The sequence below is a fragment of the Phaethon lepturus genome, unplaced genomic scaffold, assembly GCF_000687285.1.
Source record: "Phaethon lepturus isolate BGI_N335 unplaced genomic scaffold, ASM68728v1 scaffold54036, whole genome shotgun sequence".
NCBI lineage: Eukaryota > Metazoa > Chordata > Aves > Phaethontiformes > Phaethontidae > Phaethon > Phaethon lepturus.
Window position 1 is genome coordinate 1 of NW_010547986.1, and position 19,659 is coordinate 19,659.

At 36.2% G+C, this 19,659-nt stretch overlaps 1 protein-coding gene across 1 annotated transcript; it reads right to left on the reverse strand.

Annotated features, from left to right (window-relative positions):
• Positions 1 to 4,837: 4,837 nt before the first annotated feature.
• Positions 4,838 to 16,538, reverse strand: BNIP2 (BCL2/adenovirus E1B 19kDa interacting protein 2). The gene is made up of 11 exons (XM_010289796.1): positions 16,377 to 16,538; positions 15,765 to 15,895; positions 14,924 to 14,991; positions 13,648 to 13,815; positions 11,604 to 11,780; positions 10,842 to 10,944; positions 10,411 to 10,542; positions 9,721 to 9,807; positions 9,474 to 9,572; positions 8,005 to 8,040; positions 4,838 to 5,437 (listed from the first exon to the last, which is right to left on the reverse strand). The coding sequence occupies exons 2-11, from the start codon at positions 15,812 to 15,814 to the stop codon at positions 5,389 to 5,391; spliced, it is 969 nt and encodes a 322-aa protein (XP_010288098.1). The 5' UTR covers positions 15,815 to 15,895; positions 16,377 to 16,538; the 3' UTR covers positions 4,838 to 5,388.
• Positions 16,539 to 19,659: the final 3,121 nt, after the last annotated feature.

A 19,659-nucleotide genomic window follows, 5' to 3' on the forward strand; every position in this document is an offset into this window, starting at 1 on the left:
CCGGGGCGGTGGCGGCAATCACAGAAGACTCTCATCAATAGCTTCCTAAGCAGTAAAATAAAACATTCAGACCTTTTCCAAAGGTGTTTATTGAATATAGCATTTATTTTTTCCCCTAGTTAAAAAGTTTTGCATAAGTGTCAACAGCTAGCACATTCAGAAATGCGTCCATCTCATTACTCCATGACACCTTGGTACGCAACCACAAAACAGCTCATTTAAAAAGAAAGGATTGTAACATTCTTAAGAGGTAGGTGAAGAGTCTTGTACTTACGTAGTTTTATATTAAAAGGACAAAAGAAAATAGTCACATCTGTATAAATCAACTTAAGCCAGTTACAGTATCTGATGATGATTCATCATTCACAAGCTATGTTTCTGCATGACTACTGCAGCTTCATTGTGTTAGACACTAATACGTGTGCAAAGTTTACTGATGGTAATAGGCAATGTCTTAACCCTTTGTCGTGGTTTAGCCCCAGCCGGCAACTAAGCACCACGCAGCCGCTCGCTCACTCCCCCTCCCGCAGTGGGACGGGGAAGAGAATTGGGAACAAAACTCGTGGGTTGAGATAAACACGGTTTAATAGGACAGAAAGAAAGAAGGGAACAACAATGATAATACCAACAAAGGAATGTACAAGAACAAGTGATGCCCAATACAGCAATTGCTCACCACCCCGTGATCCACAGCCCGTCCCCGAGCAGCGATTTCCACCCCCCAGCCAACTCCAGTTTATGTACTGGGCATGACGTCGTATGGTAGGGAATATCTCTGGCCAGTCTGGGTCAGCTGTCCCGGCTGTGTCCCCTCCCAGCTCCCCGTGCACTCCCAGCCTACTCGCTGGCAGGCCAGCACGAGAAGCTGGACTGTCCTTGACTGCTCAGCAACAACCCCAAACATCAGCACGTTATCAACAGTTTCTCATCCCAAATCCAAAACACAGTCTCACACTAGCTTCTGTGAAGAAAACCAGCTCTATCCTGGCTGAAACCAGGACACCCTTCTATCTACCATTCAACTGGCAGAGCACCCTACTACTTGGGCTTTTCTTTTTAATAACAAGGCTTTGTTCAGATGACTGAATAAGAAACTGCACAGCTGCAGAGCTACTGGGAAAGCAATCATCCGTCTTCCATGAATATTTTTTGTAATTATTAACATGGACTTTAATATATAAATATTAACTAGCAGCTTAGTAAGCTAGAGTAAAGAGCATGGTAAGACAAGGACTTGACTTTTTGAAAACATTCTAGTAGCTTCTCCTCAGATAATTTTCAATACTGGGAAAAAAAAAAATCGGTATTTTAAATCAGAGTAATCTGGGCAGTAAACTGCAAAACTGAAAAGAGATCTAGTTGAGCAAAGAATGGCTTTAATTTCATTGATCTCAATCATGCTTGAAGGGAATGATGAAAAACTGTAACACAACTATACTCTCTTCACTTCACAAATGCCCTTTTTTCCTGTTAGCTCAATATAGGGAACACGATGTGGTAAGGGAAACAATGTAGTTCAACTTAAAATTTTGAAGCTAGGAAAGCTGCAAAATCTGCCTTTCAGAATATGAGTATTTAAATATTCCTTATATTTCAGAGCATTACTCTGACTGAAACCAGGTATCCTTTAAATGTATAATTAAAGCACTTATTTCAAGCATCTTCGACAACCAGTTGGAGAAACAAATCCTTTAGAGAATGACCTGCATCCACAAGGATTGAGTAAGAATTTTCACTGAAAGCTTTGTAAGACTTCTGCGGTTACAAAAAGCACACAAGTTATTATCCCTCTCCCCTCTGTTCCTTGTATGAGACTTTTCTGGAGGGAGACTGAAATGACTTGAGAATTGAATTCATCTCCAAAGACAAAAGCTTTTGACAAGAGATGCATTTAAGCCATCTTTCTACATAATAAATACTGTATAAATCTGTAGAATACACAGACAAAAGTTTGATGCTGGAAGAAATACATTTTTCACCAATAAACTTATTTCTTTGTGACAGATTTAGTTTAGAAAGTGCCCATTCACAATGTAGTTCCATTATATTCAGTTAATACAGACATTTCAGTAGATGACATCAGTGAGGCTGACATATGACTAGGCACCAATGCCACCCTCTCCTCCTATGACACACTTCGAGGTCATTTCATAAGAGATTTCCCTTGCCACCAACATGTAATCTCATCTTGAAGTCTGACAATTTAACTGTTGAAAGGTTTTAAGCTGTCATTAGAGCACTGAAGTGTATGATGCAACAAACTTGCCGAAACATGCTAACAAATACAGGCTATATACTGTGAGCAATTCAGAATGTAACTACTGTTCCTCAGTACAACATTCTTTACAGCAAGAATTACTATTAACTTGTTCACTGAAAATAAACAGAAAAAATATGGTAAACTGCATCATTATGAATGTTACATATTATTCTAACTAGTTTAAGCTTTTTGGAAGCAAAAATTCTCCATTTTAACATCCCAGAACCTCAAAGACTTCAGTCTGCTTCAGCACTAAATCCTTATACATCCCTCTCCATTACTTTCCAACAGAACATGGCTTTGCCACACTACGCAATATAGTCAAGAACACTCGAGCACTCTGGAGAAAGTGTCATTAAAAACTTATGTGAGTAGACTCTAAAGTATCTTTGCCACTTCTGAACATTTAGCCTGTTGTAGAAACCAATTTACAAAATGTCACATCCACACACAGAGAGGCCACTGGCCCAAACATCTCTATTTCACTTGCACACAGTAGTAACAAAAGGTAACTAAGAACTTACTACCACACATATATATATTAAAAAAATGAACTGATGAGACCTCAAAATCAAAGGTAAACTAATGACTCATAAAATTATCTTTTGACAGGGCTTGACCTGTATTCTAGCAACTTGAGTTTTACTTTTAGAAGGAATTGCCATTGAAAAGTGAATTCCCTACAATACTGTATCTTACCACAAAGTGATTCAGGTTTTGAAATAACTTTTATTAAAGTATGACATTCAATCTTTTCATGCTTTTAAATATTAAAATATATTAAATTACTTCATAGATTTAAAACAAGATAAGTTTGACAAAAAGTTACCCATTTGTGTTCATGATAACTTTGGGACCACTTCACTTTTCAGAAACATCCACCTCACCATCAAATGATGAGCTGAAAAAGGTCAGAGGAGAATAATTCTTTAGCACACCTGCTTCTCAAGCTGCGTATCTCTAAGGACAGAAGAACTGTTGTGCTGTATATTCAGTCACAAAAACTTGTACTAGAGAAGTAAACTGTTGGGTAAGGACATACACATTTCCAAAAGAAATAGTACTACTGCAGCATGAAACTGTAGAATCACTCAGCCACAGGAAAGACAATAAAAACAATCCCATTGTTTGATACTATGACCTGTACAGAGGACTGGCTACTCTATACTGCACTACACACATAGGAAGCAACAGGACACATAGAACTACAATCCTTTCACTAAGTATATGATTTTACTGAGAAAAATGCTTTTTTTTCTTTAGGAAAAAGTTGAAACGAGATGATCAGAATGCTCAGTATCTAGCTTAGGACCCACACAAGGCTTACAGGTTTGCACGTTCATACACATTGCACTGTGAAAGTATCAGAAGTAAACAGGCTGTAAGCATCCAATTTACTGACTGAAACTTTACATCAATCTGGGTCAATACTGAAATTGAAGCAGGAGTAAGACAGCTGCAAAGAAACTGTTCACATTCATGTTCTGCTTTCAGAGCAAGATCCAAACCTCATGAAACAGATGAAAGGCAACTTGAAATTAGCATTGCCTGTTGAAAGAGAACATCCTGCATATTAATCTCTTTGAAACTGTGATTCAGAAGCTACTATGACAAAAGTACCTAACTCTTGAGATGAAAGTCTCTCGAGTTGCAAACAAACTCCCAGAGACATGGGCAATTTGCCCTTATTTGACATGAATATGCTCTCAGTCTATACATGTATCATTAGAGACAGTAGATTAATTGGCGGCAAGTGTCTACCATGGAACTGTCTCTTGACTGCTATTTATCAGTGTTGTGTAATAATCTGGTTGAATGCAATCTTTTTTTTTTAAACAACTGTATAACACTAACCTTTAATATAATCAAGAACTGATATTTTTGGCATTAAGACAAAATTGTGAGCACAACAACAACCACAAGTGAAGATTTAATGTATTTGCTGCAATATTATATTGCTCAACTCTTGAATGGATTTATTTGCATGCACCTGTCCTTACAGGGAAATAGCAATAATTATCAAAAGATGTTACAATCTTTTACAACGTATCAACCAGTGCATTATTGTTGCCCTGATAAACCCATAAACAGTATTTATGCATCCAAGAACACCTCTTACAGACACAAGTTCACTACCATTGCGGGGAGAAAAAAAACCCCAACCTTTAAATCCCTTTTTTTTTTTTGTTAAGCAAAATTAGTGCTGGTATCAAATATAGCTTTAGAAATGGATGTTTCATCTACAAGGATGACACAGGTGGCATTAAGACTCCCCATACCTCTGCAAACAATTGATATTATGGCTAGAATATCAATATGTAAGTCCCAAGCTCTACTGAGTATGGCCAGACACCCTAGTGATAGCTTCAGTAAATCAAGGCTAAATTTGTAACTTAAATTGAGAAAGGTCTCATTTTACTAATCATTCAAACAGTTCAGTGTCTGTTGTGGCTTGGGCTTAAACCCTTTGTCCAACAGACTGAAGTTCACAGAACTGCAGTTCTGCATTCTGGAAAATGGACTAAAAGACACCAAAGCTCAAGCTCACTCTAGTGAGGTAAATGAGTACTGCTTGTATTACGTATGTGAAATAAAATAAGGATCTTCACTATTGTGAAAGACTACATTATGTGATTGTTAATATCCAAACAAATTAAGCTTTCTGTGACAATGAAGAAATGCACTTGACCATTTACAGCAAAACAGATTTATACAATAACAACAAGTAACTTATGGCCTTGTCTACCTGTAAATGAATTCCTTCAGCAGGTACACACAATATATTGCTCAGTCATAAAAATATATATTATCTCTTTCCTTTAACATTTAGGTATATAAATATTTTACTGAAGAACATGCATCATTTAGATAAACAATTGCAAGAACATCCTCTGAAAACATAGGGTTCTTTGACATTTAGCAGTATAAAATGATTACATAAACATAGCTATTAAAGTCAAGACAAACCAATAGAGCAGAAAGCAGTCCATTGTGTGCTAGTCCAAAGAAATTAAGCACCTTTTGCAACAGGTTATATAATATATACACACACAGAGAATGCATTGTAAATGGAGCAAAAATAGCATAATCCCATCTGCATATTCTTCAGTCTTGCTTGGACTCCAAACTTACTGTTCACTTTTCTGCTCTTGTTTTCCATTCAGCTCTTGGTCAACTCTGCTTAGCAAAGAAAGCAGTAAAATTAAAACTAGGTTAAAAAGTAGTTTAGTCTGATAGCTCATACATTAAGCAAAAACTATTAAGAGGAAAACACAAAGCTTTTACTTGGAAAAAAGTTTTAGTAAATAAATACTAAATTAAGATTTTTATTGAATGCAATCACAACGTTTTTTTAAAAATCTATTTTCCTACCTCCCCCTAAAAATTGTTAAGAAACCATTTAAATAACTACAGCGTTTGAAAGGAAGCATTATGAAAAGTGCAAGTGAAGTTTGACTACAGAAAAAAAAGCAGGTTCTGTGCTTTTCTTAATGAATGCAAGCAGGAATACAAGTTTACAGGTGACATGACAATACCATCAAGCACTACTACTTTGATGAATTCATATACTGCAGAATGAGCACAGAATTACCTTTAATGTTATAGTAATTAAGCCAAGAAGTTAACAGCAGTAGTTGAATCAAAAAGAGTTAAGTGGCTCCTTAACTGCAATACTTTTTCTATTAAGTTTTAAGATTCTTGTAATTACCCAGGAAGAATTCACCATCAGGCTGCTAAAACTGTTTCTTGGTTTGTGCTATTTTTTTTTTTCCTCTGGTATCTACCTTGGAACTAGCAAACAATGTTGCTTTGCAGAAGCCAGTGTGCAGGACAGTCCTGCACAAGATGTACTTTCCCTCTTTACAGAAAGAACAAGCTACAGTCTTAACTGTATCTTCTGGAAAATAAGTCGTGAGTGGAGTTAAATTAATTTCAAAACCAACAGCAGTTTCAAGTGAGAGAGGCTAAGGCCAACTTTGTCATCTAACCACCTAATTGTCTAAACTACCTGTCCAGTCTCTCAAACTATAACCAGCCAGTTTTTCAAAGTGATAAAAACAATGATGGCTTTTCCAGGCCATGAACTCATAAAAAGGGAAGGCAAGTTTTGTTTGGGTTTTTTTTCCAGCCATAAGAACTGAACATAGTACGTAAGGATCCAATAGGCCTGGAGCAGTGTTGGCTAGAAGCAACAGTCCTAGTCAAATACCGTTCACCTGCACACTAAGCAGCTACATTCATCCCTGTCCTCACTGCAGCATCTTAGAAAAGCATGTTTTTACATGACTTACAGGACTAATCACAGAAAGTGTAAGAACATAATGGTAAGCTAATGCAAACAAGCTATGCATAAACGTACAGCTAACAATAAAAATCCATGTAGGTATACCATATTCTAGCTTCCAAAGTGACTCATATACATAGCTAAGTAATTCCTACAGCCATCCTCAACAAATTTCGTAACTAAACTTCAATACATTGCCTTTCCCCCATTATAATAATGCCTACAGCTGCTTTCAACCTGATTAAAGTCTCACTATTAAATAATGTCTGTGATCATTCCTCTATACATTAAGTTTCACTTACAAACATACTACTTTTTACAAAAATGATGGTAGTGTAAGTGATGATATCAACATGGGCACTAAAAAGTGCTTGTTGTACTGGAGATTTTTAGAAGTTTTTACATTACTGCTTGAATGTCTCAGGTTTGCAACCTGAATACAACGGGCCTTGCAGTAGAACTGGGCCAAATTACACATGCTGAGGAAACAAAAAACCCCTCAAGCAGAGCTGTTATTCAGTATGTACTGAAACGGTTTCTTAACTTTGACAGGCTTAGTACTTCAGGTTACACACTGCAAGATTAACACTTAATTGGAATAATTCCTAAAGAATGTTCAACACTTGTCACTAGCTTTACCTGCTAGCTTTCAGAAAGAATTTCAATTCCTTTTATTTTAATCTCTCTGTGTTCCTCTCTATGTCCATTATCCAATTTAGACAATAAGCGTCCCTCAATAGTTATGCACACACAGGAAGAGTAATTAAAAAAAAAGCAAAGTTAGTAGCAAAACCTTTCAGTACATTTGTTAGAGTGAATAAACATATCCATTCAAAAAATGTCATCAGCTGCTGGAATAGCTTGAATAGTTAGCAGGAGACTGAAGATGAACAAAATGAAAATTCACTGTTTATTAGCAAGGAACATAGGCACTGCAAATACAAACAGCACTAAAATACTAATTTAGATTGCATTTGTGCAAGTTACTAACTAAAAATAAGTAGCGAATACCAGAAATACAGAATATAAGATTCAATATTAGAACTTCTTCCAGAGTTGCACCTCTGCTGATGCATAACTACAGCTTAGCACCTAAAACCAGCTCTTCCTTCAGACATCATTTCTTGTTAAGAACAGTGAAACTTCATTTAATCGATTCATACAGAAGCACTACAGAAGATTCAGTTGAGAATCCACATATCCCCTTAAAAGTGAGCATCTCACGTAATAGAGTGATAAAGACTATTCACAAATATCTGTTTGCACATCCAGGGTGATTTCTTTTACATAATATACTGTACTTGCAGGCAGTATAGTTACCTTCATGCATAAAAACTTAGTCACTAGTGCATGTTTATATTTACAAATGCTTATTCCTTTATGCAAGCCAATCAACTGGGAGTTAGTTGCAGTGCAATAGTCTTATCTAGATGCAACCCTAATCAAAATATGAATATACCTTTTCTGTTTCTTTCTAAACTTTTCTTCTTCATACCTTGGTGAGGAAAAGTTTGATTTCAGTAAATACAACACATGAAGGCCAAATTCAACAGAAGCTGCAAACTGGTATTAGTGTCAATACAGTTTGTAGAAACATACCAAGTTTTGAAACTGATATAATTAAGAAAAAAATACCATGTACCTCCAATGTTTTTAAGCATTAAACAAGAAGCATTAAGACTTAGTTACTATGACATAACATACGAATTCAATACAACTTCTTGTACAGTATTAACATCCATCACTAAAATTTAAAGTCTGTATTCGTAACAGTTTGAAGTCAGATATAATCTTCCACAGAAGTCCGAGAATGAACTCCGTAAGTCAACAAAGTTCAGCCTTTGCAGAACAGTTAAAGGTTCATCCATAGAGAAAGGAGTCTGAAAGACTTGGAATGAGTCTGAATATTCGTAACACATCTTTCAAAAGCCCCAGAAAAAAACCAAAAACATCTAAGGATAGCACAAGGCTGCTTCAGCATTGTCATGTCTTTCCTCCCCGCTCCAAGAAAACTGCGTTTTCTCTATTTTTAGAAAAAGTTAAATTGTGCAGGTGATACCAGCTGCATGCTTACTGCAATAACCAGCCATTTGCAGGGGTTGGAGTGGGATTTGTGGATCTGTCCAACATGGATGTGGCCTTCTGTCCACACAGTGAGACTATACCATCTTTCCTCATGGAGTTCCCAGTTTACAATGCATACTCTAAAGATTTTGTATGTTATACCCTCTAATAGGCTGATCAATTTATCATCAGAATTATTCGTATTTTCATCTGGCTTTTTAAAGATCCAAGTTTAATGGTTTCTACTCTATTATTGCACCCACAAATGCTACTGGCAAAAGTATCATCATCATATTTGAGAGCAAAATTGCGTTGCTATTAGACTGGATATTTGTATCTAGAGGGAAGAGGAGAAAATCAAGGACACTGGTGCTGCCTTCACCTCTTCAAAGTAGTTTTAGAACTATTATGGGTAGGGATTCAGCATTTTTCCACCACAGCTCTTCTTTTAAATGAAATCCCAACCCAAGTGATATTTCATCACTTAACTTGTTCCACATTTTAGCATGAACACTGAAGATACTATAAATAATTTCAGTATCAACATGCCCAGAATTTCTCACTCACAAGCCAATTTAGCATACTAAAGGCTTGTCTCTAGAAGACACACCACAACTTAGTAATTACATAAGGCACTATCTGTGAAAATCCCTATACATTAACATTTTGGCTATCCATGCTACTGCATACCAGGCTGTAGTTAGCAATGTGGTCAAACATGGATACTCGTCCTAGAGATAGCAATGATGTGTTAAATTAAATTTATTGAAGGCAAAGTATTACATTCAAACGAATCATCAAATACAATATATACCGGTTCTAAAACATGATCAGTATAGAACATGTTTGAATAATAAAACGTACTGTTTTATGCATTCTGGGATGCCAACGTATTCCATGGGGATGAGTTCAGCTAGTTCTGCCAGGGTAAAGACATACCTAATTTTTTGGCTGAATTTTGAGCTGTGGAAGAACAAATGCAGGGTACAGTTACAACTTAAAAATTTTTCAGTAAGTCAAGATTAAAACAGCTTTTGAAGTTTAAAGTAAACAGTTGTTAGGACTTTTTTTTTTTTTTAATTTTAAAAAGAAATAGCTTCCAGAGTATTACCTAATAAAAGGTTTTGTAATGGCCAGAAGTGTTCTGATGAACCAAGACGGATGAACTATGATTAGTGATTTCAGATTTTTCCTTAACCTGAAGAATTCAAACAGCAGACATAATTACTAGAACAAAAAGGCAGCATGACAACAACTTTTTTTAATGTACACAAAGTATGTTTTTGCAAGCACAACTGTTACATAAATCCAGTCTTCTGACATTTCATTACTAGAATTACCATCTGCCAGAAAAAAAAAAACCCCACACAACTGTACAGTCAAAATTCAAGGTATAGTATCAGTTTGATAACAATGACAAGGAAATAACATCCCAAAGTTTTTTTCAGTCTTTTTACACAACTAATGTAGTGGTTCATGAAGGGCCCCCCTTATTACCTCACCATGTTAATACATGAAGTTTTAGGGATATTCTACATGGTAACAGTATTCAGTATTCTAACACCACTATCTTCACTTAAAAAACAAACAAACAAACAAACAACCACAAACAACACCAGGCATGCCAGTAGCATTATTCCACACTGTCAGGCTTAGGAAGAGGGTTTCAATACACCAAACAACTTGCTTAATTAAATCTTAATCAGTAGGTACCAGACACCACATTAAACAGCAGTTTTTCCTAAGTACGTAGATCACTAAGCATGTGAACTTTGTAGGAAAACACTGCAGAGCTTCTTACCTTCTATCAATTTGCTGGTAACATTTCCTAAGCCAGCCTAAACTTGGCATTTTTCTCCGTGTTGTTGCACCATTCAGGTAAACTATCATATAGTTCTCTGCTACTAACAGTTCTAAAGTGCCAATGACATACCTGCGGAGACAAGCAAAGAAAACTTTCAAGTGAAGATCTGTGGATATTACAGTAATTTCTATCAGTGCTCAAATATATTTAAGAAACATAAAGTTGGTAACAGTGTCAGGCAAAATCTAATAATTTTTTTTTTTCCTTCCCCTGGAAGCAGATGTAGTTGCTTTTTTATTTGTTACCTTTCCCTTACCTGAAATACAAAAAGCTTCATTAAAAAAAAGAGAAGTAATTGCCCTTACATTAAAATGCTAAGTTTCACAATGTGAAATTAAGACAGTATTCAGAGGCAGACGACGACTTACTTAAATAGATTGTCCATTAGGTATCTGTAGTTAGGCTGGCTGCTTTCAGGCATAAAGCAAACAGCAAATACAACAATGGCATTTAACCCATCACCATAATAACCTAAAAATAAATTAAAAAGCAGCAGTAACGACAAAGGTGAGTAGATGTTGCTACATTTACACACAGTCAAGCACATTCAGTAAGCTTTTTTTATCATTTACCTTAAAAAGATTTATAAGCATCTATTCTATAGAGACAGATTTATACAATTACAGAAAACTTCAAAATTTTTTTAAGTTTGTCTACTTCTAAAGAAATAGCTGAAGCTGATGTAAATCAAATGATGTACCTACAATCAACATCTCCCTATAGATTCTCAGTATATTTAATAACAGTTCATATAGTCAACTTTTCTTCCAACCTGAACTCCACAGACTGTTGAGAAGAGTCATTAAATTGATTTATGCCTTAGTAGATCTACAGTTAATGCTTTCAACACTCTTAAAACCAAAGAATTATATTAGTGGCACTGACATTGTAGAACAGATAAGTACATCTTATTACATATGTGCATGTTAGTAGCTTCATCTGAACATGTGTAAATTTTGGAGCTTTAGTTTAATAGTGAAAAAAATAATAAATCAACCATATGCCTTAATACTGTAACAAATGAATCATCACATGAGTCTTAAATGCCCAAAGCTCTTCCTGTACCACCCCAACTCAGCTTAAAGAAGTAGTTTCTCAACAGTTCCCCTCAGCACATCACTAATTCTTACCACCATGACTGATAACTTTTTTATATGGTTCAATTGCCTTCATGTCCACCCTATGGTCCTGTTCTCCAATCCTAAACATTCGCCAGCGTCGACCATCATCTTTCTCCTCTGCCACAGTGTATTCAGTAAGTGATCCTTTCCTAATTACATCAGTAGTTTTTGGTTTTGGAAGATCATCTGTCAAAGTTAAAACATGTTCAAGACCCATTATGAATACTATGTGTAGTAGCAATCAGTTACAACATAGGTTAACCACTTTGCTATCTAATCTATTTTAATATTCTTTAGCCAGACATATCAGATGACTTAGTTCCTTCAGTCATTACAACATAGGGTCTCATGGGTGTCATGCATATTTTATCAAAATATTCTTAAGTTGGCAGTTATCCATTGACTGTAATTTTCTATGTTAACGTATGCAACAAATTTCCATTCACGTCGGAAGCCCATTTAATTTTAGGCTTTCAGAACACAGACCTTGATGAATCTCACCAAAACAGACAAAGTGGTTAACTCCAATGATAATTACACAGGTTGCTTGATCACAGATTTACATAAAAGCATGATTTAAAACATTGACAGTACCTTGCAAGCAGACATGCAGGCAAATCTATTAGAAATTAAATCTAATTCACAAGTGTGCAATCAATATATGTGAAATCTATGCTGACAGCAATCTGCAAAACAATTTGCTCCAATTAAATTATGATTCTTGACTTTGTTGCATAGACCTTACCCAAAGCAAGAAAAACCTACTGCAAGTTAGTTGTCTGTTCCCAAGACAAAGCTGTTAATTGAAACTATCCTTCCAGGAAAATGAAGGCAGCAGCATTAAAAGGAAGAAAAGACAGAAACCCTTTTCAGCCACTTTTAAAAACAAGGCACAAAACATCCGGAACATTTCCTTCGCATTATTGCAAAACTAACCCTAAATACCAATTCTTCTTCACTAAAATGATGAAAATCCTTTTACACAGGTAAACCCACAGTCTCTGTTATGAAAGTTTCACCTGCAATATGTCTTCAGCTATTTTAAAAAAACGCAACTTATTCTAAAGAGTGTTTCTTTCTCCTTTTACAAGCTACCTTGGAATGAAGATCAGGTAGTGTTTCACATGTAACAGTGAAAGAGAGCTTCCTGTTTACTCAGGAATTAAAATTGTTTAGAGAATAAATAATAGTAAACAATAATTGAGTTTACATGTTTACTTATTAGAGACACTGTTAAGTCACAAAGTTAACAAAAGTTAAAGACTCCAAACTTTTTGTCCAACACAACTGTTCTTGGCTTACATAAGAGGGCCTTAAAACATAACTAAACTGCAAGTTTAAAATTTGTGCTTTAGCTCGTACACAGAACATTTTTACCTCAAATAAAATTTGTTAGAATCTCCAGGTTTTGCCTGTAAGAATAAAAAGCTATAGCTAAGTTAACTTCCTATCAAGTAAGTTCAGAATTCCTTGACACAAAATAGAAGCTCTTCTACCACTTCCAGTCAATCTGGAAAGCATGCAAACTCTGAGGCTACTGAACTTTTGCCATTCTCACCACAGTAAGATATGACATCAGGTGTTACTCAATATTTAAAAAAAATACCATTCAGTCCTCCTTAAATACAAAGGCTTGCAATTCATCGATTTCTGACTAGCTCATCTATAATCTATATCCCTTTATACAGTTCACCTCCATTTAAAACTGATTTATAACACATGTAAAACCCTTTGATCCGCCCCGCCCCCAGGTTGGTTCTTAAAAACAGGGAGGATTCCCCATAACTTCAAGTCTTACAGGTGTTTAACGACATTCACTTAAGTTTATTTGGAGTTAGAGCTATTATGTTGCCTGTTTACTAATCAGTTAAGGTCTGATTTGCTCTTTAAAAATTCAGTGCACTTACTTCCAATTTCTAATTTAATCATTCCCTTTATATTTTTCCTCTTGTAATATTAAGTCATAGTTATTTCCCACCTGAAAAACTGTTGACCTGCCCATAAGAAAATAGAAATATTTTACAGCATCAGACAAAAGTAACAAAATACTTACCTTCCCATTCAAACTCATTGCTATTTTCTGAAGGAGTATCTATATCATCCAAATCAATCTCTCCACTCTCATCCAAGTCATCAGACAGAACAGATTCCTCGCTGTGATCCAAAGTTAAGCTAATATCTGGAGCCATTAGTTTCTTCTTCACTTTGGTTCCATTAACCTCTGAATTTAAAAAAGCAGATCATTTCTTTTCAAAGCTAAAGCAAGTTTAGGTAAGCATATTAACAAGACAGAAGAGCACAGTGCTTTCTCAGAACGCATTATAAATTAATGCCCAAAATACAATGACGTATCTTTGGAATAAGAATTAAAATACAGGGTGAAAACAACAGCACTTGGAGGTCAAAGTTCTCAAGGCCTCAAGACCGTAAGTTTACCCAATTCCATACACACTATGATCACAGTGGTAGACCACCATACTCCCTAGAGAAGAAAAACCTGAAGTGCTGCCACCATCTAAGCAACTATTACCCGTGCTAGCTGTATCAAAGTGTACCATGAATTGTTCTAGATATTATACTAAACAAGTCTTGTAAATAATGCAATAGATTGATGTCCCTAGCCCTTGCTTTTGTTAGGTATTGGTTGCAGCATAACCATCTTTGGTGAAGTAAAAAATAATATACAAGCTGCAAAAAAAAGAAGGCTGACAGACAACAGTGAGGACAGAAAATTAAAGAAACTACTAGATGAATACACAGCGTGCTTTGAGATACAAGGCAAAGACTTGTGTGATTTAGACAGCAGTTGAAACCAGGGAATAAAATGATTGATCCAGCACTGGAAGTGTCGCAACTAAAGCAGACAGACAAGATCCAAAAAAAATTAAAAACTTAAAAAAAAAGCCATCTGTATTATTTCCCCTCCGACCATTCTGACAGACACCACACTTAAAAGGCCACAAAGGTCTGAAATTTGGAGTAAAACTAAAGTATACCCTAAGTGATGCATAGAAGCCAAGTAATGAACCAAGACTTTAAGACGGGTCAGGAAGCAGGTGGAGTAATTCCAGTATTACCTGGATAGCTCTGTTCACAGGGAGGATGAAGAGTCGTGTATCTTATTCCAAAACCTTTTTCTTTCCAGACAAAATGTTTATAATACCCCTCACATACAAAAATGTCATTCAGAATGCTGTTTGCTCAAGCCTGACTTAAAAAAAAAAAACCACAACCACACACCCACAGAAAACCACCCTAAACAAAATGGAGCTTTAAAACAGCCATCTAATTAGGAAGCAGTCAGCTTGACTAGAGTGGAATGTTCTTACCAGCTTCACTTTCTGTTCCAGCTGCAGCCAATATATCTGACTCAACAGGATCATCCTCTGGCAGCGGCCTGGAGCACAAAGTAAAAGCTATTGTTACACCACTTTGTTTTCTTTTTTTTTAAATAGCCAGCCAGCTGCCAAGTATTTAGACTTACTACTGAAAAAACCCACTGTGGGAGAGTACTGAACTAAACTTACTTATCGTTTAAGTTCAAGCTTTCAGTAAACAAAGCACCAAAGTAGCAGAAAATTCCTTTACAGCATTCAAGCAACCATCTGTTCATGTGACAAATACCAAAATACTGGTTGCTACTAATACGTGTCATCCTTAAGAAAACTTGTCATATTCTTGCCTGAGAAGATTTGACATGAAATACATTACAGAAGTAGTTTAGTCATGTTATTACAGAACACCTCTGAAGTCAGCCGTTTTAGTCTCTTTTAAGCCCAAGCATCACTAGCAGTCTTAACTGCTAAAAAGTTTGCTCAGAAATGTTGCTTAATGAAATATTTGGGCCTTCAGACACTGGTAATAATATATAAACAATGTAGCTGCAAGAGTACCACAGAAAACAAAGCCAAACTTACAAATTTTGACTTTAGTAACACTGGAAACTTCAACAGTGGCATCGCTGTATTACTTAACTTACATATGAACATGATGCAATCCCTTTCCAGACCATAAAGAAACAGACCACAAAACCTTTTCAAGACTACTATATTAGTGGAAATCACTTCGAGATTATTATTGAGAGTTAGCTAAGCAGGAAGATAAGGAGGTAGCTTACTCTGGATGCTAGGCATTTGATTTTAATTACTTAAAAAAAAGAAAATTAAAAACCTTGGAAAATCTTCATCTTGCCATTCTTCCTTAAACTCAACACCTTCCATTCTCCAGCCAACTTGAATTGCTAATGCAGACTCCTGATCAGGCAGAACCTCTTGTCTTCAAGACAGTGGGCTAAAGAGGAGCTGCAGGAACATGATAGAAGATGCTAGTTCAATACTATTGTAATTCCCACGTCTGAAACACCACCTTTCACCTATCAGCAAGTTAAGGTATTATGCAGAAGAGGAAAAAAAGCCAGGGAAGAGTTCATGGTTTGCTGCCTTCCCCGCCACCCCCGTCCCCCCAAACTGCTTATGGAATGGTTTATCATACAGTAATTTAGGTTGGAAGGGATCTCATGTAGTCCAATGCCCTGCTCAAACAGGATCAATCTCTCAGTTAAAATCAAGGCCCTGAGCAACCTGATCTATCATTTAGGATTACACCAGTTCATGCCAAACTGTAAGAAATGTGACAGCTCTCTAGATTCTACAGCAGATATTGAAAAGGGTATATTTTGAGGAAAAAACCCTCAGGCAGTCAGATCTAAAATATAAGCGAGTTCTTAAAAACCCAAAACACTTTAAAGATAACTATTTCAGGAAGTGTTTTCAGAGAACTCACCCTGTGATGTGCAAGTCAAGCTGCGTTTTTTCAGGTTCACCCATCACCAGCAACAAGGAATCCCCAATAATGGAACATAATAAACCATTCTGCTGACATACAAGTCCAAGCCAGTTGAAGCTCTCGGCTGTGTTGGCTCTAAAGATTGGCAGGAACAGGTAAACGTCAATGAAGATGTTAAGAAAATCAACACTAATCAAAACAGGAAGTAATGATATTTTTAAATGCAAAAATGCAATCAACACAGAACACCAGTAAGTAAAAAATTTGAATGCAGTCATACTGCTAATTAAGCCAGAGAGACAATTTACACTTCCTGTGCTGTAGTATCATCTTTCTCGACAAATCTCAATTTCTCCTTCTCCTGACTCGATTACAACCACAAACTGATTTTAAAACATCCTGCAATGCTTAAAGCTACACTACACAAGCTGATTAATAACTCCCACACACATTTAAAAGACTAATTTTTCATAAAACTACAGTACCAGAGACAAATTAAACGCTAATGACCAAAATTTAAGTTTATTTTACTGACATTTCCCTACTTCCCTCACACAGAAAACGGAAATAAAATTTCTAGAAGGTAGCAACCTAGTTCCTCTTAAGGGTCAGACTCTCCTTGTTTGAATCATTCAGCCCCTGCACCACTCAATTGCTGGCAGCATGTGCCTATGTACCCAATCTCCAAGAAGTTGCCACCAGTAATTGTCCTCCCAACTCTCCCTCTTTCTATTTGTCCTTTTTGACCAATATGCTGTTTGGAGTAGTTTCTTGCTGCTTGAATCATGACTTTCCTCATGAAACATATTCTCAGCATACAGTTTCTCCTGGGTACTAACCTGCTCAGTGTTTGCAACAATGAATTTTAAATATTTGCTTGGAGATAAGATTATATTTTGATCAGTAGTAACACTGAATATGTGCATAGTTCTACATGCATTTGTTTCAGGACACTGAGGTGAAGCACAAGAAGTTTCAAAAGGTACCCTACGCAGCCAAGAGCATACCGTGGTTACAGTCAGTACTGAATGGATCATCTGATGCAGATACATAGTTCCCTGTAAACAGACACTAAATCTAGAAGAAAATCTAAATTGATGACTTTATTCTTAAGGGACAGGTGAAGAAATAAAGAAAACCAACAGTAAAAAAAAACATGCCACCACAAACCAACCCTATCACTCTGCTTGTGGCTATAAGATGCTACTCTTGAGCTCTCCTGCATGGCATTCACAATACAGTTCCCACAAGACAATTTAAAGTAGGGTTTTGCTCCAAGTTTTGAAGTTTTCTCACCACACTTTTGAAGGATACACCGAGTAACATCTATTAATTTCAGATGTACAGCATTTCAGTGCAGAAGCAATTCCTACCTACATGTATTTCATTACGTTGAGATAAACTTGATACAGTAAGACAGGCACAGATTTTAAAAGTTAGTCATGCTGTAATCAAAGTTTAAGACACTTCTGCAAAACACTTTTCACATTACTGAAAGAATTCTCATCAGCAACTTCTCATTAAGGTAGATTTGAAAGCAGTTAGTCGCTAAATACCACATAGTACAATTGCAAACAACTTACAAAGCAAGTTCCAAGTTCAACATCAGATAAGCTTGAATTTAGGTTTTTAGCACCCTACTTAACATGTAGACTAAATAGTTGTTTTGGATGTTTTGACTTAAAGTTTCATGTACAAACGAACTATCATTTGCCAGCTAGAAGAATGAGAAGTTAAGGAGGAAGGGTAATCTCAGGAAAGTTAGAAAACTGCTGACTTTAAAGTTAACTACCGAATAATTTACATCATTAATATTAATGCTTACAAAGCGTGAGAGGGAGTCTACTATTTCTGCTTGTACAAACTAAAGAAGAGTTTAGAACAGTCTTCCCACAGCTGCTGTGGTAGTGCTGACATCTTCTGTTTTTACTATGCCAAAGTCTCTTTTTAATTCAGCCGTAAATCAAAGATCTAAAAGCTTAACTTGAAAAATGTAATATATTGTAATGATGCAATTATTTATTAGCCATGTAGAAGAACAGCAATTAATTTCTACCTGATCCTACCGCTATTCAAGGCCAACTCAAAGTCGCTTCTGAGAAGAGCAAGCCTGATCATTTTTATTCTTCATTGCTCATTACTTTCCATTTTACTTAAAGAAATGGAATTGGAATACTGGGAGCTATCTAAAGGTCAGAAACTTCAACACATCAAAGAACATCTGGATGCAGGACTGCCATGTGGATCTGCTCTCTTACTGGAACCACGGGACTTTGGAGCTCAACAATGCTTTTTATGGTTTTAAATATCTCATTACACAAGTTACAATATTACAAAAAGAAAAAAGCATCACAAGGGAATACATCACTACACCCCACTACTCTTCTACTACAGCTAATGAATGGATTTCCATTTCTAGAACACCAGGTTAAACCAACTTAAGTTTGCATGTGAAGAGTATTACTGCTTGCACCAGAAGTCAAACATCAGTGTTCTCATCCTTTTGCCTGGAAGAGGAGATAATTTTCAGAGTTCTCTCACTAATACTGTGCTGGCTTAGTTGGTAAGTGCTGGAAAAATATAAGAGTGTTAAGAAGCCTACCATAAATTGCTATTTTTTAAAATTTAGTTTACAGCTAAACAGACATTCTAATCTGTCCCAGATACTTAGGAAAAAAACACAACAGAATGCATGAGATCATTTTATTCACAAAGCTAAAGACGCCTTGCAAAAATTGTTTTTTAGGTTTTCACCCTTGAGGTCTCAGAAGCATACACAAATAAATAACAGTTATGCATTTATATTGCCATATGTGCTTATCCAATGCAAAGACCTATATTCAGTCCTTGATCAGCATCTGAGCATTTTAAGTAGAATAAACATAAAGTTTATTTTGCAGGACAACTGCAACGATGAGCACACTATTGAACCTATGTGCCTGATCGGCAAAGAATAGCATGCTGTTTCATTCTCAGAAAGTTGAAGTCAACTTCAAAAAAAGGTTAGCCTACTTCCTTCTACATTTCACCCTCACCATTTCAACAGAAACACTAACAGAGTGTTAAGTGAATTTCAGGTTCCAGGCATTAAAAGGATGCCTCGTAGAGTATTTTTCACATTTCATTTTACAGCAAGCCAAAAGTAAGGTACAGATACATTTTCTGGTACACACATCCACACGGTGCAGCTCACTATAATTTCTAAACGTTTTTATAACCCCATTGGCTTTTAGAATGTGGCCACACTAGCCATGACCCAAGGAAACATATCCCAGATCTG

Bases quoted from the DNA above. Each gene is read 5' to 3' on its own strand.
- BNIP2 (XM_010289796.1), bottom strand. From the start codon at position 15,814: ATGGAAGGTGTTGAGTTTAAGGAAGAATGGCAAGATGAAGATTTTCCA. The intron at 10,945-11,603 runs GTAAGAATTAGT...ATTTATTTTTAG, and splicing joins AAAAGTTATCAGTCATGGTG to GTTATTATGGTGATGGGTTA. The intron at 9,573-9,720 runs GTAATACTCTGG...GTTCTTCCACAG, and splicing joins ATTACAAAACCTTTTATTAG to CTCAAAATTCAGCCAAAAAA.